We start from the raw sequence: 11,739 nt of genomic DNA, 5'->3' as shown, positions 1-11,739 counted from the left end.
AAGGCCAGTGGTAAACGCTGCCAGGCAACCGGGCAGAGAATTGAGGCAAGTGGTAAAGGTTGCCAGGCAACAGGCTGGAGGCGGGACTTCTGGGATGCTTTATACCTTCCATATGGAGATTGGAGCTCCGAGCCTCCTAGTAACAGTGTGCTCTAGAAACGGCACCTTGGCAACCAGTAGGGGTTAAGGAGAAAAAGAAGGGCCATGGAACTCAAAGGCATTCAGGCTCTTTAATGTCGGAGAAGGAGGGCAGGAAGTCAGTAATGAGGCATCTCTGGGAAATTCTGCAGGCCTTGTAGCTCTCTAAGCCCCTAAAAAAGAGGACAGAAGAGTTTGAACAGACACTGGGTCCAGGCCCCACCCCAGGGTTGCTGTGACCTCTCTACCCTTGGAGTCAGCCAAGCTTCAGCTTGGCTCCAGCTCAGGTGAAAAGATGGTTCTTCCCTTCTCAGGTTCTCTCCCTTCCTCAGGTCATCACCCTAAACACATTTGGAGATAGAGTCTGTGAGCTGCTCTCACCTCTAGCAACATGTGGATATGGGCCTTGATATTCATGGAGTCCCTGGTGAGGCTGTCGCTGAGCCTGGAGAAGGGAAACAAGAAAGGGCGAAGTGGGCCCCACATGAGATTATGAGGATGACTCTTCTTCACTTTAAGAACTACCTATAACCTGGATAACTTTCACAGGTCACCAGGCCTGGCAGCCACCTGGACTTCACTGATTCAAAAGACATTTACTGAGTGCCTGCTGTATGTCAGGCAGTTCTAGGCATTGGGGGTCAACAGTGAACACAACAAAAATCCTGGCCTTGTGGAACTCACATTCTTATTATGAGACACAGATAGATAAATGATGGAATAAAATATACAGTATACATATGGATTAAAAATAAATAAATAATGGGGGAACAAATGTTAAAATAAATTTAGCAGATTGAAACGCTAGTGATCAATGAAAGGGAGGGGTAAGAGGTATGGTATATATGAATTTCTTTCTGTTTTCTTTTTCTTTTTCTGAATTGATGCAAATGTTTTAAGAAATGATCATGATGATGGATATACAACTATGTGATGATATTGTGAATTACTGATTATATATATAGAATGGAATGATCATATGTTAAGAATGTGTTTGTATGTTGGTACATTTAATAAATAAAATAAATGAAAAAATATATACAGTATGTCAAATGGATATAAGTGCAATTAAAAGATTTAAACAATGGCTCTCCTGCCGTGCTAGAGACCTGGGTTCTATTCCTGGAGCCTGCCCATGCCAAAAAAATAAACAAACAAACAATGAGGAAGGTTAAGGAGTGCAGGAGTAGGGTCTACAATTTAAAATAGAATGCCCAGAAATGGATTCACTGAGAAGCATCTGAGCAAAGACTTAAAGGAAGGGGAGAAGTTAATTACGTGGCTACCTGGAGGATGAGTGTTCTAAACAGAAGGGATAGCAAAGGGTGCTGAGGTGTACCTGGTATGTCTGAGTCACAGCAAAGAGGCCAGCATGGCTGGAAAAGAATAAGCAAAGGGGGACTGTAGTAAGAGGTGAGGTCAAAGAGGTTAAGGATGGGAGGCAGGTTGTATAAAACCTACAAGGCCATAGTAGAGACTCTAGCTTTTTTTTTTTTTTTTTACATGGGCAGGCATCAGGAATGGAACCTGGGTCCTCTGGCATGGCAGGCGAGCATTCTTGCCTGCTGAGCCACCGTGGCTGGCCCGAGACTCCAGCTTTTATTGTGAGATAGGAGCCATAGAAAAGTTTTGAGCAGAGGAAGGCTGTGAACTGACTTGGGTTTTAAGAGAATCCATCTGGCTGCTGTGAGAAGGATTAATTGGGGGTAAGGGGAGAAAATGTGGAAGCATGAAGTCCAGTGATGAGGCTGTTGCAAAAGTCCAGGTGAGAGATGATGGAGGCTCAGACCACAGTGGTAGCAGTTGAGGTGATTAGAAATTATTGGATTTAGGATATATTTTGAAAAAGGGTTGGATATCAGATGTGAGAGGACTCAAGGAGGATGCCAAGGCCAAGCAACTGGGAATCTGGTGTTGTCATAGACTGACAAGGGGAAGACGGCATACAAGTTAGTGGGGAGGAAAGGAAGATCATAAAATTTCCTTTGTACATATTAAATTTGAGATACCTCTCAAAGACCTTAAACTGATGACTAAAGGTAACATTATCCTGAAAAACTGTTCTTCTAAAAGAAATGTATTCAACAGCCTGATTTCCAATGCCACTCATGGTGGCAGCCAGTTCAAAAGCACTACCCAGGCAACTCGTTTTGGCAACTTCTAGATCCTTCCGCTCTTCCACTTCCACCTTAATCTCCAAGTCCTCCTACTAGCATTTCCGTCTTCAGTTTAGAGTCCACTGCCTATCATATTATCACAATCGCGGCAATACCTTTAGTTTTCTTTCCTCTCTGACCTGTGACCATCCCCTAACACTGCACGACCCAAACTATTCACCAACTGTGTGCCAGGAACAGGGTTAGCAGGTTGCTCTTTAAAAAACTGACAGAGACACTATCTAATATAACTTGTACGGTTAGCTTATTTGAACACCATAATTATATGGAACCATGAATAGGGAGTGAGATCTTGTTGGTTTGTACAGGTTGGTGTGATGCCCCGATAACCCCAGAGTAAGTTGGGCAAAAGATTAAAAAGTATTGGCACACTCCTCTTGAGGGACTGGGGAAAAGGTGGAAATATTAAACTTCTCCACCAGGGGAAGACCTGATATTCTCGCAAATATTGGGGACTGCCAATTTGATGGGACAAGTCCTTGATCTTGGGGCTTGCTCTTATGAAACTTTTTCCTGCAAAGGAGAAGCTAAGCTTACTTATGATTTTGTCTAAGAGTCACCCTCAGAGAATCACTTTTGTTGCTCAGATGTGGCATCTCTCTAAACCAACTTTGCAGGTAAACTCACTGCCCTCCCTGCTATGTAAGACTCCCAAGGGTGTAAATCTCCTGGCAACATGGGACATGACTCCTGAACATAAGCCTGGCCCAGGAATCATGAGAGTAAGAAAGCTTTCTCGACTAAAAGGGGGAAGAGGAATGAAACAAAATAAAGTTTCAATGGCTGAGAGATTTCAAATAGAGTTGAGAGGTCTTTCTGAAGGTTATTCTTATGTAGTATATAGATACCCCATTTCAGTTTTTGGTGTATTGGAGTAGCTAGAAGGAAATACCTGAAACTGTTGAACTGTAATCCAATAGCCTTGATTCCTGAAGATGACTGAATAACTATAGAGCTTTTAAGGTGTGAACGTGTGAGTGTGAAAACCATGTGACTGACACTCCCTTCATCCAGTGTATGGACAGGTGAGTAAGAAAAAAAAAAAGACATGGGAGGTATGGGATGTTTTGGGTATAGTTTTTTTTTTCTTTTTTTGCATAGGCAGGCCCCAGGAATCAAACCCAGGTCTCCAGCATGGCAGGCAAGAACTCTGCCTGTTAAGCTATCGTGGCCTGCCCTGGGTATACTTTTTTACTTTTATTTTTATTGTTTTTGGAGTTAATAAAAATGTTCAAAAATCTATTGTAATGATGAATGCACAGCTTTATGATGATACTGTGAACCACTGATTGTACACTTTAGATGATTATATCTCAGTAAAAAATCATTGAAGAAAAAAGAATCAACAGATCTTCCTAGTTAAAAAAGTGACAGAGAGCTGCAGCTGGGTATCATTTCATAGGATTTCTAAAAGTATGGATCAAGAATCATTAAATAGAATCATCCAGGACCTTGTTAAAATGTACTCCTAACTCTCAGAGATCCAAAAGTTTGTAAATCATGCATCCTAAATTCACCAACCTCCATGGGGCCCTCAGTGCTGCCACTTACTCCTTTCTCTGGCCAACTTGTCTGCCATGACTATTTCAGAGCCTTTTTTTTTAGATCACTGAAACACACTGAGCTCCTAGTGTATAAGGCATAGTTGATGAGAAAGAAAATTGCATGTGGATATATGGGGAGTGAACAAAACAAAGGAAACAATAGCTCTTTTAAGAGTCTATTGTCCCCTGGGGGAGAGAGAAATAAGGCAACTAAACAAATGCTATAAGTGCTATGATGAACAAGCATTGTGTTCTCTGAGAGAAAAACAGCAGAGGTCTAATAAATATTGTGGTAGGAGAAAAGGGTAGAAAGTGGGTCCTGATCAAATCATTTGAGCCTCGGATCAAGTAGTGCCTGGAATTGCTCTGATCCTGGACTACTGAGTTACATAAACCAGTAAATTCCTTATGTTTAAGCTAGTTTGGATAACGACTTACCCAAAATAATTCTAATTGATAGAAAGGGTGAAAGAAGGTCTTTCTGAAAATGAAGAATGAGTAAGAACTGAGAATGAGTAAGAGTTAAACAGTGGGAGGGACTTTTCCACAAAAAGGCCAAGAGGCAGGAAAGAGTTTTTTTGAGAAACAGGCAGGAGGCCAGAGTGTTAGGGATTAAGTGAATGGTAGAAGGAAAGTGGTACATTCAAGATAAGGTCTAGGAGGGAGGGAAGGGCAGGATCATGCAGGTTTCAACAAATGATTGTCAAACATACAGAGAAACAGGAAGCAATGGCTTAGGCAAAGGAGAAGATTAAAGCATTAGAAACCATCAGTGAAGAGGATCAGACCTAGGACATTCTAGACAAAGACTTAAAAATAATGGTCCTACCTTCCTGGCAATGTGAGACAGAAATCCTAGAATGAGCTGAGACTCAGCATCAAGGGATTGAGAAAAACCCTAGAATGAGCTGAGATTCAGCATCAAGGGATTGAGAAAACCTTCTCGACCAAAAGGGGGAAGAGTGAAATGAGACAAAGTGTCAATGGCTGAGAGATTCCAAACATTGTCGAGAGGTTATCCTGGAGTTTATTCTTACACATTAAGTAGATATCACCTTGTTATTCAAGACGTAATGGAGAGGCTGGAGGGAACTGCCTGAAAATGTAGAGCTATGTTCCAGTAGCCATGTTTCTTGAGAATGATTGAATAATGACAGAGCTTTCACAATGTGACTGTGTGATTGTGAAAACCTTGTGTCTGATGCTCCTTTTATCTACCTTGTCAACAGACGAGTAGAACATATGGAATAAAAATAAATAATAGGGGGAACAAATGTTAAAATAAATTTAGTTTGAAATGCTAGTGATAAATGAAAGTGAGGGGTAAGGGGTATGGCATGTATAAATTTTTTTTCTGTTTTTGTTTTATTTCTTTTTCTGAATAGATGCAAATGTTTCAAGAAATGATCATCATGATGAATATGCAACTATGTGATGATATTATGAATTACTGATTATATATGTAGAACGGAATGATCAAAATAGGAATGTTTGCATTTGGTGTTTTTTGGTATTTAAAAAATAAAATTAAAAAATTAAAAAAAAATAATGGTCCTAAATATGCGCAAAGAACTAAAGGAAAATATGGACAAAAAAAATAAAGGAAATCAGGGTGCATGGGTGGTTCAGTGGTAGAATGCTCGCCTTCCATGCAGGAGACCCAGGTTCGATTCCTGGACCATGCACCACCCCCCCCCCCCCCCAAAAAAAAACCAAAAACCTAAAGGAAATCAAGAAAAAGACAGATGAACACAAAGAGAATATTAATATAGAGATGGAACCAAATAGAACTGAAGACAACAGTAATGGAAATTTAAAATTCCCCAGAGGGGTTCAACAGTGGATTGGATCTGAAAGAAGAAAAGACTCAGACTTGAAGATAACAATTGAAATCATCCAGTTTGAGGAGCAGAAAGAAAGAAGAAAGGAGAACAGAGACTGAGAAACCTGTGGGACACCATCATGTGTACCAAAATATGTACTGTAGAATTCCCAGAAGAAGAAAGGAGCAGAGAGAATATTCAGAGAAATAATAGCTGAAAACTCCCCAAATTTAGCAAAAGACATGAATATACATATCCAAGATATTCAACAACCTCCAAACAGGATAAACCCAAATAGACCCACACCACAGTATGTTAACAATCAAACTGCTTGAGTGCCAAAGAAAAAGAGAGAATTCTGAAAGTCACAAAGAAGCAACGTGTCACATACAAGGGAGCCCCGATAAGATTAAATGCTGATTTCTCATCAGAAACCATGGAGGCAAGAAAACCATGGGAATACATATTTAAAGTGCTGAAAGCAAAAACTGCTAACCAAAAATTTTATATACAGCAAAACTGTCTTTCAAATATGAGGGATTAAGACATTTCCAGATAAACAAAAGCTGAGGGACTTTATCACTACACGACCTGCCCTACAAGAAATGTTAAACTCTGCAGGTTGAGAGAAAGAATGTTAGGCAATAGACTGAAGCCACTTGAAGAAATAAAGATTTCCAGTTAAGATAATGACATGAGTAAATACCAATACCAGTACTACTGTATTTCAATTTGTAATTCCACTTTTTACTTCCCATAGGATCTAAAAGGCAAATGCATAAAATGTATGAGAAGTCAATGGTTTTGAATTAATGTATAAATAAATAATTTGTGACAAGAACTACAAAAAGGTGGGGGGACAGAGAGTTATATGCTATTGCATATATATATATATTATTGAAGTAAACTGGTATGAAAGCAAATGTAATTGTTATGGTTCTAGGATGTCAAATACAAGCCTCATAGTAACCACAAAAAAAATCAGAGAATATGTAAATTCATAGACACAGAAAGTAGAGTATAGGTTAGTAGAGGTGGGGGGGCAGGAGTAATAGGGATTTAATGCAAAATAAGTGTAGGGTTTTTGTTTGGGGCGAAGGGAAAGTTCTAGTAACAGATGGTGGTGAGGGCACTGCAACATTGTGAATGTGATTAATCCCACTGAATGGTACGCTTGAGAGGGGTTGGGAAGGGAAGATTAATGTTGTATATAGGTTTCCACAATTTAAAAAAGGAGATAAAGTAAAGACATAATGAAAATTAAATGCAATAAATGATCTTGGATGGGATCTAACAAGGGAGGAGAGAAGACTCAAAAGGACATAATGGAACATAAGAAAATTTTGGCATATAGAATGTAAGCTTTATATCAATATTAAATCTCTTGAACTTGGTAATTGCATTTAAGGTGATTACATAAGTGAATATCCTTGTCTGTAGGAAATCTACCTGAAATATCTACAAGGAGTATGATGTGTGCAATCTGCTCTCAAATGTTCAGAAAATAGATAAATAAATGAACATATAAATAAGATATATAAATGATAGGTAGATAGGATGAAATGGCAACTATGGCAAAATGTTAAAATTGATGGATCTGAGTATTTGGAGCGTAGGGGTATGTTGGAATTCTCTGTTTGGGGTTTGTATTATTTTTGCAGCTGTCCTGTAAGTTTGAAATTATTTCAAAATAAAAAGTAAAAAATTAAAATCTACTTTAAAGGCTCAGGAATCCTGTGATATAACAAGGAAAGCTTTGGTATAAAAAATGGTCTTGGCTGGAATGACCAACAGCTCAGAATTGCACTGGCCATGAAAGCAGGCCCCCTACCACACATCTCAGTGGGTCTAAGGTTCTTTTAGGTCTACTAAGACTGAAATCTTGGGAAAGTCTGAAAGGAGAAAAATCACTGAAAGCCTAAGGAAGGAAATAAATATAGGAAAAAAGAGAAATAGAACTCAGAAGGAATTTTTAGATTAGTGGCGTTCACACTCATGAAATATTGTTAATCTAAGTATATCAGTCAGTGTACCCTTGCTCACTTCATCCCAGTCACGCTATTCTCTTTTTGTAGTTTCTCTAACATACCAGGTACACTTTTCCCCTTGTCAGAAAATGCTCTCTCCAGACATCCATGCGGCTTGTTCACTCAACCAAGTAACTCAAATTTCACTTTCTCAGAGAGGATTTCACTAGCAACATTTCAAACCCCTCATCCACACTCCCAAACCTCCTTCACTGCTTTATTTTCCCCCGTATTACTTACTACCATCTAACATACTTATAGTTTACTTAACTAGCTCGTTTATTGTGTTTTCTCCACTAGCATATAGGATCTACGAGGAAATGGATTTTTACCTGTTTTGATCAGAGGTACCTCTAGGACTTCTTAGCATTATGATCACTGATTTTGGGGGGGGGTGATTTGCATGGTCTGGGATTCGAACCTGGATCTCCCACATGGAAGGCAAGCATTCTACCACTGAACCACTCGTGCACCCTTTTGTTTGTTTTTTAAGGTTTTTAAAACACTTAAGTGAATTGGATATTAGGTGAGATTTTCAGTAAATATTTAGCAGTGTTCGAGGTAATTGAAGTTTAATTGGGGACACTGTACCTTTTTCAACCTGTTTTGATCTGTTCTTTTTTGTGTGTATGTTACTATGTAGTGCCATGTTGACTGTAATAAATCCATAAGATTAATAAGTAACCAAACAAAATAAAAACAGTGTTGAGTATTTCTTTCCATGAACAGGGAACCCTCAGACATTAAACAATTCAATCCACTGGAGGGCACAAATTCGGAGCCAGAAAGCCTGGGTTTAAATCCCATCTCCACTTCTAACCTTTTTTGGGCCTCAATCATGCATCTGAAAATGGGATAATAGTACCCACTTCATAGGGTTGTTGTGAGGGTTAAATGAGTGAAAAATGTCCAGTGCTTATCCTGGCATAGTAAGTGCTATGTAAATGTTTGCTATTATTATTTTTATCACTATTACTAGACCATTCTTGAAAACAAACACCTCCTCCTCCCTCCCATTTCTCCCACTGGGTACACATCTTTTTCTCCTTTAATTCACATCTAAACTTCTGGGAGAGAAAAAGGTTGTATATAACCCTATCTGGTTTTCTATAGCCATCAAAATAGTTCTCAATCCTAGAAAATGAAATAAAGTAATAGAGACCTAAAAGACCTATCAACCAAGTGTGATATATGGACCTTGTTATATGGTCTTTTGTGGATTTGAACAAATCAACTGTAAAAATTTTTTGAAGCTTTTCTTTTACTTTGAAAAATTTCAATCCTACAGAACCAATGAAATAGTATAATGAACACCTGTAAACCCTTCACCCAGATTCATAACTCATTAATCATCTGTTACATCTACTTTCTCTTTTTCTCTACAAACTCATGCTTTTTTTGCTGGACCATATGAAAGTTCCAGGCATCATGACACTTTACCATTAAACACTCCTGTGTGTAAATAAGGCCACTGTCCTTCAAGAGTGCAATGCCATTATCACATCCAAAAGATGCCCAATAAATATTTGTGCAAATGAACAATACAAAGACCATAACTGAATGCTTATTAGGTGCTGTGTTTGGTGCTAAGCTTTGCATTCTCACTTTCTTCAGCCCCAGCCCCGAGAAGGAAGGGAGTTGGGTCCTAAAGTATCATCCATGGTAGCCATGGGAAGAGGAAGAAGGGTATTGATAATGGTGGTGTTTTTAGACACTGTCCTCATGAATGGAACTTACTCTGTGAGAAGGCTGCTCTTACGATCAATGAACTTGAGAGCTTCTGCCAATGTCAGCTCCAGGAAAAAGCCATATCCAATGGCCACAAAGATCCGTGAAGTGTCTGGGCTAATGAAAGAGTGGTTAGAGGAGGTGTAAAGTTCTTTACATCATTTAGCATACCAGCCAGTTTAAGATGTTTTCTGATTCCTCCCTACCCCCAGCCTGGCCCAAATTGAAGCTCTGGGAGGGCAAGACTTTTGTCCTACTTTATTCACTGTCACATCCCCAGAACCTAGCATGGTGTCTGGTATATAGCAGATGCTCAAAAATATTTTGTTGAATGAAGGAGGGGGGATGCTGAACCTTGTAGATTCAAAGGTAGGTAGATGGGTAGGCACTCACACCACTGCGTCAACGAAGAAGTTACAGCCCAAATCCACCTGCATATATAACTCCGAATGGTTAGTTTCCTATGGGGTGAGGGAGAAAGAGGTAGGGGTCAGGTGTCAGATTTTATGTCAGGTGACAGGTCTTGCTCTGGAGTTTCTTCTCCCATCTCCCAAAGGTACCCAACCCTAGTGTTTTTACCTGGAGTTTTTCAATGACGTTTCTCAGTTGAAGGTATTTGGCCAGCTGCTCATATACCTTGTCACGATGGTCCAGCACCTTTCTGATGGGGTGAGAGTCTAATTGGTGACCAATACGTGATCCTGTCCCTCTGGGGATACCTGATATCATGACCCTCTGAGACCCTCATGTTACCACGCCATGAAGAGGCATTTTGGTGCAGAAGTTAAGATTTTGGCCTCTGGAGTCAGACTACCTGGGCTTGAATCCAGGCTCTCCCCTTTACTAGCTTGTGTGACCTTGACAAGTAACCTCTCTGGGACTCAGTTTTCCCATCTATAAAACAGGGATGACAGTGTTACCTCAAATTCATTAGGAAGATTAAATGAGTGTTTCATATAAAGTGCTTAGAATAGTGACTGCCAAACAGTAAGCTCTACATACATGATAGCTATTAATTATTACTATTATTATTATACTCCAACCCAAATATCTTCCTCGATGAGAATGTCCCATCTTTACCCTAGAAAATTCTCATAGCCCTAGTTCTGAGCACTCTACTTCCTGCTTGGATTATGATACATTAATAACAATTCTTCATACTCGTTGAGGCTCTAGTATGTTTCCAGCATTCATGCTAAATTCTTTACAATGATAGGATTCATTGAAAACCCAAGGCCACTGCATGAGGTTTATCTACTTCTCCATTTCACCTCTGGGGAGACTGAGGCACACAGAGGCGAGGAACAAGGTATTCACACGGATGGCAAGTGGCTGAACCGGGATTCGAACTTGGGTCCAGAAACCTAGCTCTGAACCATTACGCGATATCATAGGCTACGTAGGCGCGGACGTGCCTGCCACTCTGAACGCCAAGTCCCAGCCAAACCTCACCCCAAATGTAGTCCTTCCTTCCGGATAGCAAGGGGCGAGGGGACGAGCTCCAAACGCCCGCTCACCAATCAGAAGGTTCGGCCCTGACTCTGAACACCCCGCCCACCACGTGGAGCTTTCCAAACGTCCTGCCCCGTATCCAGTCACTCACTGCAGGTCCCGCTGTAGCACGTCGCTGATAAATGCCTCATAGCGCAGCACTTTCTCTGCCGTGGCTTCCAAGGCCCGCCGTTTAGGGGGCGGGGGCGTCGCCATGATGGGCTCCTGGACAGTTAGGAGGGGGAAGACATGTTGATCACTCCAATTCGGCCTCATGACCAGCACATCTCCACCCTCCTGACGTTGGGAATGGGCTCGTCCGACCCAACCTGGGGGTTCCGCCTTCCGTCCCTCCCAACTCTGGGACACTGCCATTCAGGGACATCCAAATGCGGCCCGTACCTTAGAACCGCCAGGAAAAAGAACGGCGAGTTGGTATGAACCGCGGCTTCCGGGTGGCGCGGATGAATGATGTAATGGCAAGCCGGATGGCCAATCATATGGCCAGGTATGGAGGGGGCGGTCCTGAACGGAAGAAGACTGGCCAAAGCGGAGAAGAGAAGGGCGGAGCTTTATGTATCCGAAGCGAAGTGAAGACTGCGGAGCGTGCGAGTAGGGGCTGTTTTGGCAATGAACCAGCTAGTAGGGACAATGAAAGTTACGTGCGGAGCTTATGGGGAGCATGCAGAACTCGTAGGGGTGGGGTTTAATGGGATTTGGCGGGTTCTGGGGGAGGTGGGACTCACAGGTAGAGATAGAGAAAGGGAGTAAAGCATTTGATATTTAAAAGGAAGGGCTGTGGAAAGAGACC

At 41.0% G+C, this 11,739-nt stretch overlaps 1 protein-coding gene across 2 annotated transcripts; it reads right to left on the bottom strand.

Annotated features, from left to right (window-relative positions):
• Nucleotides 1–216: 216 nt before the first annotated feature.
• UXT (ubiquitously expressed prefoldin like chaperone) lies at nucleotides 217–11,396 on the bottom strand. 2 transcript variants are annotated; one of them, XM_077146677.1, is made up of 7 exons: nucleotides 11,331–11,396; nucleotides 11,041–11,153; nucleotides 10,017–10,098; nucleotides 9,831–9,898; nucleotides 9,447–9,554; nucleotides 520–583; nucleotides 217–311 (listed from the first exon to the last, which is right to left on the bottom strand). In XM_077146677.1, exons 2-7 carry the CDS (start codon nucleotides 11,142–11,144, stop codon nucleotides 258–260), a joined length of 480 nt encoding a protein of 159 aa, XP_077002792.1. In that variant the 5' UTR covers nucleotides 11,145–11,153; nucleotides 11,331–11,396; the 3' UTR covers nucleotides 217–257. The 2 variants fall into 2 exon arrangements, with proteins under 2 accessions (XP_077002792.1, XP_077002793.1); XM_077146678.1 differs by having other exon boundaries at nucleotides 11,258–11,374.
• Between the last annotated feature and the right edge of the window lie 343 nt (nucleotides 11,397–11,739).

This window comes from Tamandua tetradactyla, chromosome X (genome assembly GCF_023851605.1).
Source record: "Tamandua tetradactyla isolate mTamTet1 chromosome X, mTamTet1.pri, whole genome shotgun sequence".
Lineage (NCBI taxonomy): Eukaryota > Metazoa > Chordata > Mammalia > Pilosa > Myrmecophagidae > Tamandua > Tamandua tetradactyla.
The sequence above is the reverse complement of the archived record's forward strand: the minus strand, read 5'-3'. Positions and strand labels throughout refer to the sequence as shown.